The sequence below is a fragment of the Lissotriton helveticus genome, chromosome 7 (assembly GCF_964261635.1).
Source record: "Lissotriton helveticus chromosome 7, aLisHel1.1, whole genome shotgun sequence".
NCBI lineage: Eukaryota > Metazoa > Chordata > Amphibia > Caudata > Salamandridae > Lissotriton > Lissotriton helveticus.
In genome coordinates this window covers 1,306,944,462-1,306,959,250 of record NC_136068.1, presented here as the reverse complement: position 1 = coordinate 1,306,959,250, position 14,789 = coordinate 1,306,944,462, and the positions used below count along the sequence as shown (strand labels likewise).

At 47.3% G+C, this 14,789-nt stretch overlaps 2 protein-coding genes across 6 annotated transcripts in view; one reads left to right on the top strand and one right to left on the bottom strand.

Annotated features, from left to right (window-relative positions):
• Window positions 1-14,789, top strand: part of LOC144767371 (uncharacterized) — a 270,245-nt gene that overhangs the window by 85,689 nt on the left and 169,767 nt on the right. The window lies entirely within an intron of this gene.
• The window catches only part of LOC144767370 (serotonin N-acetyltransferase-like), a 124,231-nt gene that overhangs the window by 22,602 nt on the left and 86,840 nt on the right, over window positions 1-14,789 (bottom strand). For both annotated transcript variants that reach the window (XM_078650835.1, XM_078650834.1), the window contains exon 2: window positions 6,907-7,183. In XM_078650835.1, the coding sequence (XP_078506961.1) occupies window positions 6,907-7,063 (157 nt within the window). In that variant the 5' untranslated portion in view covers window positions 7,064-7,183. The remainder of the gene's footprint in view (window positions 1-6,906; window positions 7,184-14,789) is intronic.

The following is a 14,789-nucleotide window of genomic DNA, read 5'->3' as shown; positions in this document are numbered from 1 at the left end:
TTTTCCTCACAATTCTGGGGGATCCACACAAGCCTTACCTCCTTGGACTCCCCAGGGTGTCCAGTTTTCAGAAATATGTGGATTTTGGTAGGTTTCCCTAGATGACTGCTGAACCCGGGGCCAAAAATCCAGGTGTGCCCCCTTACAAAACCAGGTCGTTATGTCATAAGTAATTTTGATGTTGCCACATTATGTTTTGGGCCCTTCCCTGCAACAGGCAGTTGGCCCACCCACACAAGTGATGTACCATTTTTATGGGGAGACCTGGGGGAACGCTGGGTAGTCAGAAATATGTGTCAGCCCCGTGATCTCACAACTTTCCCACACAGAAATGTGAGAACAATTGGATTTTTTCAGCTACATTTGAGGTTTGCTGGGGATTCTGGGTAGAACAACGTTGGGGGTCCACGCAAGCCATACCTCCCTGGACTCCCCCATCTGTATAGTTTTAAGAAATGTGTAGATTGGGTAAATTTCCCTAGATGGCTGCCGAGTGTGGGGCCAAATATCCAGGTGACCCCTTTTCCAAAACCAGGTCGTTTTATGATAGGTAATTTTGAAGTGTCCACAGTACGATTTGGACCATTTCCTGTTGCAGCCACTATGCCTACCCAGACAAGTGAGGTACCATTTCTATCGGGAGTCCTGGGGGGACGCTGGGTTGTTAGGAAATTTGTGGTGGCCTGGTGATCCCACAACTTTCCCACACAGAAAAGTGAGGAACATGTGATATTTATTTAGCTAAATTTATGGTTTGCATGGGGATTCAGGGTAGGAAAATGCTGGGAGAGCCATGCAAGCAACACATTACTGGAATCCCCTGGATGTCCAGTCTTCAGGAATGTCTAGGTTTGGTAGGTTTCACTAGATGGCCGCTAAGCCCGGGACCAAAAACGCAGGTGACCCCCTTGAAAAACCATGTCGTTTTGTGATAGATAGGTGGGCACCAGTGCTTTTGGTCCTCGGTTTGCAGCTATCTAGAGGAACCTAAACAACCCAGACATTTCTGAAAACTAGAAACCTGTGGTACTACAGGGAGGTGTGGCTTGTGTTGATCCCCCAACATTTTCCTTCCAAGAATCTGCTGAAAACTTCAAATACTTACTTACTTACTTGTGTGGATTGGCCAAGTGCCTCTGACATGGAAGGGACAAAAACGTGTAGAGAATGAGGGGGCCCAAAGTGGGTCTAAAAGGGCGGTTTGTTTATACTTTATAGGCTGAGGCTAATTTGAGCACCCACACAAGTGAGGTATTATTTTTTTCGGGAGACCAAAGGGAATGCTGGGTATTAGGAAATGTATGCCTGAGCGGTGATCCTACAACTTACCCACACAGAAATGTAAGGAAAATTGGACTTTTTAAGTAAATTTGAGGGGATTCTGGGTAAGAAAACGCTGGGGGATCCATGCAAGCCACAACGCCAGCCAAGAGTCAGTACACGTGCACCACCATTCATGCACACCGCCAGCCAAGCGCCATCCACGTACACCGACAGCCAAATGCTATCAGTGCACACAGTCAACCAAGCAATATCCACGCACACTGGCAGCCAAGCGCTATCCCCACACACCAGCTGCAAAACCAGTCCCCAGTGACAAAAACGCCTCCCGTGGCTAGAAAACCGGCGCCAGACTCTGGCCCACCAGGGAAACGTTCGGTGCCCACTACGGCCAGTCTGGCCCTGCAGCCAAGTACCATCCATGCACCCACCCTGCCAAGCACCAGTCCATGTACACTTCCAGCCAAGCATAACTCCACCCACACCACCAGGCAAGCGCCAATCTACACACTCACTCAAGCGCAAGTCCACCCACACTATTAGCCAAGTGGAGGTCCACACACTGTCAAAAAAATGCCAGCCAAAGGTCAGAACACGCAGAACGTCAGCCAAACTCCAGTTTACATGCACACAAACCCTCCCTGGTTGCTAGTGGTTTTCTGCCCCGCTTGGGTGCAGATTGGAATAAAATATCACTGAAACAGCCAAAATGTGTGCCTAAAAAAGTTAGTGATCCTTGCCTATGGGGCTTCTCACTGGCATGCCCATAAACATATCCCTGGTGCCTAAGGGGCTTTCTGCCACCCCCGTGTGAGGCAGATAAGGGGATATTGCCCCGATCTGCTTCCTAGGGGACAGAAAGCCTTTATTTGGCAGTAGGGGTATTAACATTCCCATTCTCGACAGCTCCCACCCTTACTTATAAAAAAAATCCGTAGTGCCTAGTGGCCTTTTTGCCCCCTCCTAGGGGGCAGATTAGGACTATTGACCCAATATGCTTGCCGGGGGAGGCAGAGAGGCTTTGGTAATTTTTTTATGGGGGGGAGGCTTGGCATGCCCTTTAGGGCAGGCCCCACCTCTACTTATAAAAAATAAATCCCTGTTGCATAGCGGGCTTTCTGCCCCACCTGGGGGGAAGTTCAGGGGCTATTCCCCCATGTGACTCCCAGGGGGGGGCAGAAAGACTGTGTAATATTGTGTGGGTTGGGGGCATTGGCATGCCCATCTAGGGCAGCTCCCACCCCTAAATTCAATATAAAAAATAATCCCTGGTGCCTAATGTGCTCTCTGCCCCTCCGGTGGGCATATCGGGGGCTATTGCCTCCATCTGCCTCCCAAGGGGAGGCAAAAAGACTGTTTTTTTTGGGGGGGGGGGTGATGGGGGCATTGGCATTCCCATCTCGGGCAACCCCCACCCCTAAATAAAATAAGAAAAACAATCCCTGGCATCTAGTGGGCTTCCTGCCCCCAGTGGCGGTAGATCGGGGGATATTGCCCCTATCTGCCTTCCAGAGGGGCAGATGGACTGTAATACTGTGACTCATCTCCGGGAGCCCCAACCCCTAAATTCATTATACAAAATAATCCCTGGCTTCTAGTGGGCTTTCTACCCCCCGGGGGGCAGAACAACTGTGTAATATTGCAGGGGTGGGGGCATTGGCATGCTCATCTCGGGCACCCCCACCTCTAATTTCAATATAACAAATCATCCCTGGCGTCAAGTAGGTTTCTTGCCTCCCCCCCCACCACTACCACCCTCCACCGGGTGGAAGATCGAAGGCAGGGGGGCAGAAAGACTGAATTTCCCCAAATTATTTTGGGGGGAGCAAAGGCCCTTACCCAAGGGGCCGCTCCCCCCTCCCTGGTGTCCAGTGGGTGGATCCCTGCTTAGGGATTGCCCTCCTGGGGCGATTCTCCAAGCAGGGATCCATTAAGGAGGGGTATATTGGAAAGGGGAGATTCTACCTTTTCCAATGATAGCTCCCCTGTCTTTCTATGTGCTCGGGGGCTGAGATAGCCCCTATAGCACATAGAAAGTGAAACTGAAATGAGCCTATCAGCTCATTTTAGTTTCTGTTTCTCTGAAATGACGTCTGCACGATGTCCGCGCTTATAGTCATTTCAGGGAAACTAGGGGAACAGCCTCAGGTGCTCGGGAAACTCTTCCCCAGCTCCCGGGACTTTTGGGGGGGGGAAAGGAAATCCCCCTGGTGCCCACACCGGACGTATTTCCAGTGCCAATGCGGGAGCCATCCGACTCACATGGCCATTATGCGAGGGACGGCTCCTGCGCGTCTGACGCATAGGAAGTGGTTAATCGTTTGTTTCATTTTTGCACACTATATGCCATATGTTTTTTTGTGTATCTTCTGTGATGTTTGCATATTTTGCTAAGTAACTTTTAGCATATGTATAAAGTTTAATAACTGTTGTTGTATTTTACTGTGACTTAGGTAACATACTATTGTTGTTATTATAGTTTCAATGTGAAGGAAAAGGGATGTGTTATATATTCTGTAAATGTATTATGTATCCTAACATGCGCATCTTTTATTGCCAGTCAGTCTTGTTCCATCTTAGAGCTGCTGTGCTGGGGTCCAGAACTCTGGCGAGATAATGGTCTCTCCGGCCAGGAGTTGGTTGCCCATTAGTCTTATCTTAAGTAAAGACTATCGTTAAAACCATATACATTGCGAGATTATTCCTAAAAGTATCCAGGCACTAGATGCCCATGACTTGGACTCTGAACTGACCCTGTGGTGCACTCTGCACCGGAAGCTGCTGCGCATGCTGCGCTGCGCATGCAGCAGGTCAACAGCGCCAAGTTCAAGGAGCTTCCAATTGGGTGCAAAGGAGTCTAACGCTCCTGTGACCTAGTACCTCAGCGTGGGAACATTAATGCTGCACAGAGAACTCCTCGGCTGCTGGTTCTAGGGCTGCTCGGAGACTGTGAGCTGGGAGTCAGAGGGTGTAAGTGCAGTGGTGATGTGGAGTCTGAGGTGTGACAGGTGCAGCCAGGTGAGAGGGTATGGGCATCTACGCAGCGTGCTTGTAATAGAGGAGCAGAGTGAGTGAGTAGGGGACGTTTCATGAGGTAGGATATGAGTTCAGGGGCGAAGGTCGGAGTAAATTGTTGTAGCAAATGGAGAATTTATTTGTAAAAGGACAGGTAGAATGAGATAGTAAAAATAAGGGGTACAGACACTCACTGCCTCAATTCAGGAAAGACCTCAAGACCTGGCTCTTCGACTAAAACATAGCGCATTCGACAGATAAGCCGTACCGCTCCCCACCAATGCCTGGAGACACTTATAGGTGAATAGCAGTGCTTTACAAGACACTTGATTGATTGAGACAGAGAATGGAAATAAAGAGAGATGAGTACTGGCAGAGTCACTATGAGTAAAGTGCAAGCTTAAGAGATTAAAGGAAAGAACTATGGGTATGGCCAGAGTGAGCTGAAGCAGTATAATGAAGAAGGTGTACACTGAGGGTATAAAGGGTAGCCGAAGAGTGAAGCTGTCACAGAATGAAAGACTGCGTGAGGGATTAGAAAAAGAGTGAAGAGAGACCGAGTGAAGGGTAGAGGCAGGATGCAGGGGTAAAGTAGTGGCATGTGTGAGAGGTGAGTGAGGGGATGAAACAATCATAAGGCGGGGATAGCATGAGAATATAGGGTAAGATGAGTGTGTAGGAGCAGATGATTCACCTATAAGCAGGGTCAAAGCTACGGATGGAGTGAGGAGGGTGTGCACTTTGGAGGAATGTATGACATTACAACGCATATATTAACAATTCTTTTACGTAGCATGCCAGTACATCACATTTTTTGAAATTACCTTTACAACGCATTCCCTTACATCGCATTGAATCTTTACAACTCATACCATTACAATGCATACCATTACATTGCATTTAAGGTAAGTGTTGGATGGTGTAGGGGTAAAAATTACTATTCTAACTCCAGTGAGTGCAACAGTAGGGTAAGTGTTGGATAGTGTAGGGGTAAAAATTACCATTCTAACTCCAGTGAGTGCAACAGTAGGGTAAGTATCGGATAGTGTAAGGGTATACTATGCGTTGTAATGGTATGCGTTGTAGTGACATGCATTGTAATGGCTGCGTTGTAATGACATGCGATGTAAAGGATGTTGCAATGTAATGACTGCTATGTAAAGGTTGTTTCCCCTTTTGGAGGAGACTCTGTAATGCCTCTGCTGAAGGATGGGGGACAATCAGAGTTATAGGACAGCAGGTCTCTTGCCTATGACATCGGTCCTTAGGCCATTATAATTTTGTATTACAGCCTGGTTAAATTAATGTATGTATTGTGGTCAGTAAAGCAAAAGACCATTTATGCATGTATTATGTTGACCATTAATACTGTTACAGCCTGCTGCTACTGATGCTTATATTGCCTGGAGTTACATGCAGATAGTACATTTGAGGAGTTGGCGTGGGTATAGCAGGCTGGACAGAGAATAGGAAGCCTGGCGCTACCAAAACACAAGGAGCGCCACATAGAGCTTTGTATTTATGCTCCACAGTTCTCAATGCTGGAGGTATTTGGGGCTTTGTGCGGTGAAGTCTCAATAAGGTCAGTAAGGGGTTTGTTCAGTGCAACCTTTATGGGCACAGAGGTCTGAGCTGTATTTTCTACTGAGAGACAAATGAAGGATGAGTCCATGAACATTTGTTGGGGGAGGTGATAAGTGTCACTCAAAATGTCACACACAAGATGCGGCAATGTCACACATAAGCATACCTCAAACAAGGAAGTGATACGTATAAAAAAACTTGTCACCTTTGGGACTCGTGTACAGAAATACAAGTGTGATGGAGCTCCGTGACTTGATAATGGAAAGAAAATGGGGAATATTTATTAACTCTTAAGTAAGATTTATCAAGCAACACAAGGCCATCTGGCGTGGCCTTGAGTGGCTTGATAAAACTAGAGTAATGCAACGCAGAGTAAATGGCTGCATTGTGCTACTCTGTCCCAGGGAGACGTCCATGGGTAGAGGGTGGGATTTTCCACGCTTCCACCCATGAATTTTGGTGCATTCTCATATTTACCATTACTGGAAATGTGTCCAAATGGAATATGTGACATTACAACGCGATCAACGTCACATTGCCGTTTTTACAATGTAAGTCATTACAACGACTTGCGCTGGACTTAGGAATAGTATGATTTACTATTCCCACACCGGTCTACGTACAGTAGGGAAGGTGTTGGAATAGTAAATCTTACTATTCCTTAGGTTTGAGCGCCATCCAGCGCAAGTCTTTGTAACGACTTGCGTTGTAATACCCGCAATGTAAAGGCATTGCAATGCAATGCCCGCGCGGTAATGGATGTTTCCCGTCCAAATGCTACGCCTCCCAGGTGAGGCTTAACACACTCTTCTTTCCTTATCACGCAGTGCAGCAAGGTGACATGCTGCAAGGTGTGATTTTTTCATAAATATGCCCCCAGGTGTGAGTATGAGAGGATGACAAAGTGGTAGAGGCAAAGATGGGCCCAGACTCCTGGGAGGAGGCACTGACCATTGTGGCATGACAGACCAGGAACGGAAAGGATGACGCAAAAGGAGGTTATGGTATGCTACGGCAGGGCCTTACCTTCTTGCTCAATCTCGAAGACGCTGATGGCGTCTTCCGGCGTGAGGCAGCGGAACTCGCTGGCTGGGAGGGTGTGTCGCCGCTGTTGGCTTGGCGAGTTGGCAGCGCAGCACAGCTGGGCTGGCTTCAGGGAGGGATGGGCGCTCAGCACAGACATCTTTCCTCAAGCGGAAATGGCAGGGACAGTCTATGATGCTTCTTGGCGGGAAGACACCAGGCCTGACTTTGACTCTCTGTCTCGTTCTGACCTCCTTTTCTCGCACCGTTATTAGACTTCCTGTGGTCAGAAAAATATACGAGATTGTACTGAGGGAGATCATATTTATATCTTTATTCACATGCGCGCACACGTGTACATCTACCTATAAAATGCTTGTGTGTCTAACACGCTGCAAGGGCACAGATTGATGGGTACCGCATTTTATTTCTTGATGCAATTAAGATATTCAAATAGACCGACAGATGTATGCACCTATTTCAGAGTGTAAACATAAACACCCAAACACACACATGCCAGACATGGAGGAGCACGTTGATTCAAGAGGCAGAGCTGAGCAATGAACTGGCCACAGGATGAGTGCCTTTGCTGTCAAAAGGGCCACTTGGGTGGGTGCCAGAATGTACACATTTTGATGCCAATGTGATGTCCCACTCTTGTTATCGGAGGCATCTGGCACAGTACCAGGGGGTAAATGTTTCTATGAGCAGTGAGATGCAGTACTCTTGCTCTCAGAGTAGAAAAGCGTAGGCACTAAGAATATGACAGAATAAAGGGGACAGTGGGGCCCATCCCATCCCTTTCTCCACTGGGTCTGTCTTTTCTACAGCTTTACCATTATGTACCCTGCACTGTTGTTCCCTTGTTTTCGTCTTCGGTGCTTTCAACTTATTTGCCCTTTTTATCTTCATCAGGTGCAGCTCTGCATTTACCCTCCTTCCAATCAAAATGTCTCTTTTTAATGTTGCTCCAATTTGATATTTTGATCAGTTGTCTTCTACTGTGTTCTATTTTGCATATATTAAATTCCCCAGCCTCCCTCTCAGGATTTACCTTTTGAATTATGCACTTTTTAGATCTCACCTGGTGTTAGCAGCGCGCATGCGCTACTCTCGCCATGCGAGGACCTTCTGGAAACAATACGGATTCCAAAGCGTGCTCACGGATGGACAGAAAATGTGCACATGCTGCGTTTTTTACTGGGGATTACACGTGACATCAGATCATGTAAGTGACTGCGCGATTGGATAGCTGGGGTTTACACGTGACATCAGATCATGTAAGTGACTGCGCGATTGACTAGCACTCCTCTGTAGACATTTGTGGTGTTTTGTGGTGTTCTGCATCTTCAAGCACGAGGTCCATGCGCTTCCTGTTTCTCAATGGCAGGGCTACAGCTGGAGACTGATTGGCGCTCATGTAAAGCGCTCCAATACCTTCGGGTCGAGTTTGCACTATATAAAACTGAAGAAAAATAACTGTCTTGCACGCATTAACTACAACTCTCAATGAGTGCGCATAGTTTTGAGTCGCTTTCTTGCCCTTTCGGTAACACTAGGACATACACGCCAATATTTTAAAACTAGGAAGAGGGACATTGTGGGAAAAAAATCGAGACCGATAAATAAATCATTTGTGTTCCTCTCTCCTGGACATCATCCGGAAACTACATATTCCTGTATTGAAATCCACGCGATCTCTTAATGTCTCCAGTGCGGCTTCTGCTTATCCACAGGTGTGATTTTCTTAGTTTGAACTTATTTGGAAGGTGACTACACCCGCCTATTTAATGAGCATTGACCCTAAGAGGAAAGGAAATACCAAGCGCATGGCTGCTGACGCAAACAGCACAGTCATGTATGGACTGAGCAATACCTTGCTGCCCTCCGTCCACTTCACCCCAGTATACAGATATTGCTCGGAATCTAAAATGGATTCCAAAACTTTGCCACCATGGTCAATTGTGTGTTCGAAAATGGCAGTATGGTTGGCACTATGATAATTTATTAAATATTTCCTAAGGCCATTTCTAATTATAGTACATAACATGAGTTGTCGCTATTTTCTTTTTTAAAGGCACTCACAGTATCGACTTGCAAAGGATAAACGGCTATGTTACAGTAGTTCTTTTTTGTGCAATCTCTTCAGTACAGGCGACTCAAGTCTCCCTCTGCTAGACACGTGTTTGTTGACTAACAATAGCCCTCATTTTGACAGAAAGTCTCGCTGGCGCTAAATCGACAAATGCCGAACTTTATCTCAATGCCAGAATTATTATTATATATGAATTTATTCAGCGCGCAGCTACCCGAAGGTTTCCCGGCGCTAGAGAAGCAGAGGCAGAGGAGTGAGAAGGAACAGGTTACAAAGAAAACAGCCAGGTCTTCACTCCTTTGCGGAACTTGAGATAACTAGTTTCCAACCGCAAAGGGACGGGTAGCGAATTCCAGAGCGAGGGCGCCAAGTAGGAGAACGAGCGCCCACCTACTCTAGCCCGCTTGAAACGGGGAACACAGAATCTACTTTGAGTTGAGGATCTGAGGGTGCGGGAGGGACAGTAGAGATGGACTAAGGAGGATAGATAGTGAGGGGATTTTCCAGCTTTGATGCGATGCATGAAGCATAATGCTTTAAATTTAGACCTAGACTCTATGCGCAACCAATGCAGGCTGCGCAGGGAGGCAGAGACAGAGGCAGTTCTAGGCAGATTGCATAGTAATCGGGCAGCCATGTTCTGGACCACTTGGAGCTTGCGGGTGACCTCTTTGCAGGCACCTAGTAGAAGTACATTCCCGTAGTCCAGCCGAGATGTCACTAAGGCCTGGACTACTGACCTCTGGGTGTCTGAGGGAAGCATCCATGTGATCTTCCTCAGCCACCTGATGATGGTAGTACAGGTGGCTGAGACTTTGACCACATGTTGCCTCATAGATAACTGATTGTCAAAGAGGACACCGAGATTGCGTGCTGTTGTTGCTGGGACTGGCAGCGGTCCCATTTGCTGAGGCCAATGTTGTGGGCCCCAGAGAGCGGAGTCCGGCCCAAACAGGAGCAGCTCCGTTTTATCGCAGTTCATTTTCAGTTTGTTAGTCAGCATCCAATTGGCGATATCAATAAGCCCAGAACGAAGAGAAGATGAGGGGGAATGTTGATTGGAAGAAAGAGAGAAGATGATTTGAGTATCATCTGCATAAGAAAAAATAGATAACCCAGATTGTTCGGCAAGAAAAGCAAGAGGTCTAACATAAAGGTTAAAAAACAAAGGACTAAGAATAGAACCTTGGGGAACACCACGGGGGGAATTATGAACAGAGGACACAGAAGAGGGGGGAGAAAACCTGAAAAGTGCGATCAGAAAGAAAATTGGAAACCCAAGCAAGTGCGGAGCCACCGATACCGACCGACTTCAGGGCAGAAAGAAGGATGGAGTGGGAGACGGTGTCGAAAGCGGCACTCAAGTCCAAAATGATGAGTGCCACCGTCTCCCCACCATCTACCTGACGTCTGACGGTCTCCGTGACTCCCAGGAGTGTGGACTCCGTGGAGAAGCCCGCCCTAAAACCTGACTGGGAAGGATGAAGGGCGTTCGCCGATTCGATGTGAGATGTTAAGTGACGGTTAATATGTTTCTCCAGCACTTTCGAGAGGCAGGGGAGCAAGGAGATGGGTCGAAAGTTGGCTGGGTTGCTGGGATCAGCATTCGCTTTTTTTAAAAGCGGGACCACCATCGCATGCTTCCAAACATTAGGGACAATAGCCTCAATGAGAGAGGCATTCAAGAGAGCCAAAATGGGATAAAGTGAGGAGGTGGCTAGGGTACAGAGAATCTGGGGGGGCATAGGATCCATGGGAGAACCGGATTTGATCCCCGCCAGCAGATTCAAAAAAGAAGGCATAGAGATAAGTTCCCAATTATCTACCAGAGGAAATGAGGACCGTGCAGAGTCTTCCTGAAAAGGTAGTTGGTTTAGGCTCTGCATGGAGGGGCTGGATGAAACAGGTGGTGTAGCTCCAAAGCCAACGTAGATGTTGTCAATTTTCTCCGTGAAGAAGTCCGCCAAGGAATTACATTGCGTGGTGTCCAGGCAGGGGGCTTTGGGAGCGCATGACATTCCAGATAGTTCCTGAACTGCTTTAAATAGAGCTTTTGGACGATTCTGGGCTTTCAGTATCGTGGCGTTGACATGATTGGCCCTGGCGGTGTTGCATAAAGAATGGTATTTACGTAGTGCAAGTTTATGGTTTTCTTTATCTGTAGGAGAGTAGTTAGCCCTCCAAATACGTTCCAATCTTTTGCAGCAAGACTTCTCTATTTTTAGCTGTTCGTTGAACCAGGGGGCAGGGGAGTGAAGAAAGTTTTGTTTGCATTTACGTGCCGGGAGACAAGAGTCAATTGCAGAGGTAAGCCAGGCACCAATCGTGCCCACATCATCAGTAGTGATGTCTAAAAGAGGAGGCAAGGTCTTCTCTAAACAGTTATTAAGTTGCTCCCGATTAAGCTTTTTCCAGTTTCTACTGGTTCTAAGGGAGTGTGGATTGCCAGAGGGGCAAGGCACAGTCTTAATGTGGAACTCCACAATGAAATGGTCAGACCAGACGATAGGTCTGGAAGGTAGGCAGGTTACAGTGTCCAGATTGGTAAACATTGTATCAAGTAAGTTGCCGCCATTATGAGTTGGGCCGGAGTTGAGGAGACTTAAATTGAGGGCAGCAAGGTCCTGAATAAGATGAGTACTCATTGGACACATAGTGTTATTAAAATGAATATTTAGGTCACCTAATAACAGAAAATTGGTGGATTCCAACAAAAGAGGAGCAATTAGCTCAGGGAGAGCAGCTGCCCATGCGCCAGCCGCCCCGGGAGGGCGGTACAAAAGAGCACCGGACAGTGTGAAGTTCGGCGATAATAGTAACTTAAAACAACCTGCCTCGCAATTAGGGATGACAAGGTCTTTTCCACTTACAGGAGTAGATCCTCTTATAAATAATGGCAATGCCACCTCCCTCTTTGAGTGTTCTGTTACGCCCCACAAAGGTGTATTCATCAGGGAGGGCAGTGGCAATGTCAGGGCCAGAACAGTCATTGAGCCAAGTCTCAGTAAGAAACAAGGCAGAAGGACTTGAGGATACTAAAAGGTCAAATATGTCCCTCTTGTGTTTAGACAGAGATCTGCAATTAAGACTGATAAAACTAAGGTCAGGAAGAGAATCTGATGAGTGTGCAGTCACTCGGCGAGGGGTGATATTCCAAAGGGGGGAGGGTGGAATGCACAGCTCTGAGGGAAGAGATGTAAGAACCAGAGCGCATGCGGGGCAGGATAGAGGAGCATCCTGACAGCAAATGCAGGAACAGTCAGTACCGGGCGAGGGTCGCAAGCTCCACAAGGAAGAACGGGAATAGGTAAGTCTGGTGGAAATAAGGTCAGAAGCAAGGGGAGTGGCCCCTGGTCCCGTCCGGCCGCGGAATCTTCCCCAAACCTCATTGAATTAATAGTACTGAAACGTGGAGGTTTTTCAGGAAAAGTGTTGATAAAAGTTACAACCGTTATTGCTGGTGTAACGTCACCCTGAAATTAGTGGTCTACGTGATAGTGACACTTGGCACGGTCGCCACGATTGTAGCAATAGAACTGGGTTTGTGAGCTTCACAAATCAACGCCATTAAACACCTTAAAACAGCATGGGACAGCAGCAACAGTGCGATTTCCAAAGAGTGATGCTCTAGACACATGCCCAGTTCTCCTCACTGCATTAAGGCACACCAGGGGCGGGATTGAGCAGTGCAATCTCCCTCACCCAGTGGCCTTGAGAAGGCCAGCTGCTCGGAAATAATTCATGGCGGGCGGTGAGGCACATAACTTGGCTCCTGGGCCCCAGGGTGGGCGGCCTGGCAGGACAGGTCTGAGGTGTAGACCATAAACTGTGCAGTGGATGCACCGTATGTCTTGAATATTTTAAAATACATTCACTGCCAGCGCCGACTCCAAAAGTTGCGCTCGGCCTGGTGAGTACTTGCAGCGCTGCTGTTATAAATTGCAGAGACTCTCCGCCTCCAGATCCACGTGACCAGAGTCTGAGGCCAGTCCTCCGGCCCTGGGCCCACAGCAGGAGCTAATGTCTATAAAGGAAAATAAGGGCAAGTGCATGCGCGCTGAGCCAAGCCCCATGCCGTGGTTCCTCATAATTGCCAGTGTGATGTGCCAGCAGCACATTAAATCACAGCGAGCAGGCGGGGTTGGGTCCATTGTAGGATCATACCACAGCCGGGCCACCCACCGTGCGAGTGGTGAGATGAGCTGCCATTTGCCTAGCAGCAGCTGCACTGTGCAAGTCTTAAAAAAATAAATCACGTTGCGGACCTTCACATAAACAAGCTTTGGCATAGCCAATAGGTCTTGCTTTTGGGACCTTATAAGTATTTAGTTATGCAGCACAATTTTCTTGGTGCAACAACATCACTGTTGCATGGCTAAACACTTATGAGGTCCCAAAGGTGAGACCTATTGACTATGCCAATTCTTGTTGAATTATGCACTAGTTTGTCTGTCCATCTGTGGATGGACTCCAGTCTGGTCCCATGCATCTGGAGATGAGGCCTCCCAACCTTGAATGGGAACAGTACTATAAGTGAGACCTCTGCAGTGCTGTGGTGCACAATGCTGACACCTCCCTCCTTTGCTAAAGATTGTAGCTGTGTCTCATTGGTTAGGCACGTCTACAGAGCAGCCCAAGACCACTGTCCTATTCGGTGACCCATGAGGCCTCGCCACCCATCATGTTTCTATGGTGGAAGTGCCTAATACTTGGTCACATTGATCCTACACTGAACCCCTCCACCCCAAGACTTCTCTTTTGGTGTATCCACACCCCCTAATCTTTTCTACTCCCTTCAACATTGCAACCCAATGACGTGCCTTTATATCAATGTTATAACTTACCTATCAGCTTCTGTGCAGCGTCACCTGTTGGAGTACCCGCTCTATGAACCTGTCTCTGTAGAGCTTGACCAGTCTGTGTCATATATTAGTCCGTTTTCAGCTCATTTTGCCAACCTGGCTACTGTGCTAAGTCTGTCTAACTCGCTTATGCGCCTTCTGCTTGCACCAGTTAGATTCTTTACTGTAGTCTACGCGGATCTCATCCATAACTCTCCCATTTTCGGTTTACCTTCCAATGAAATCACTCTGTTATCTTTGTCTTGCATGATTTTAGGTTATCGATATAGTGATGACTTAAGTCATGTGACCTACTTGATGTAAATGGGGATGCGGAACAGCTCTGGAAAGATTTTTACACCCAGCGGTTTGTTCCCCTGTACACAAGCAGAGTCAGGTTCATGAAGGAACCATGCAGGTAAGATGCATCAAGGTCAGCAGCTCTATCCAGCTGCCCCTAACCATCAAGAGTGCCCCAACCATATACCAACTCAAGAAAAAACTGAAGACCCATCTCTTCAAAGGCTACTATATCATGACACCTTAGAAAGTTTCATCCTACATGCTTAATTCTACAGCTGAGTAAAGGCTGTAGCCTAATACCTGCTCCGCTCTGTGAACTGTCTTGAAGTGTGTTTCACCTTTCACCACCAGTCTGTACCGCTCTCTGTGACCCCTGGCTAGTTTCACACTAATCAAATACTCACATACAATTTCACATATATCTCCAGTCTAGTGGGTCATCCCCATCTCTGTCAAGCAAATAAATAGATATCTTACCACTGTGCATTCATGTTATTCCTTGTTCCTCGCATAGCGCATCTTTTTTTGTTTTAGTAGGGTTTTATATTGTGCAAACTTCACCCGAAGGTATCAGGTATCAGAGCGCTTTACACGAGCACCAGTTGCATTACATGAGGACATATTCATTTTTGTTAGGCACAGGGAGA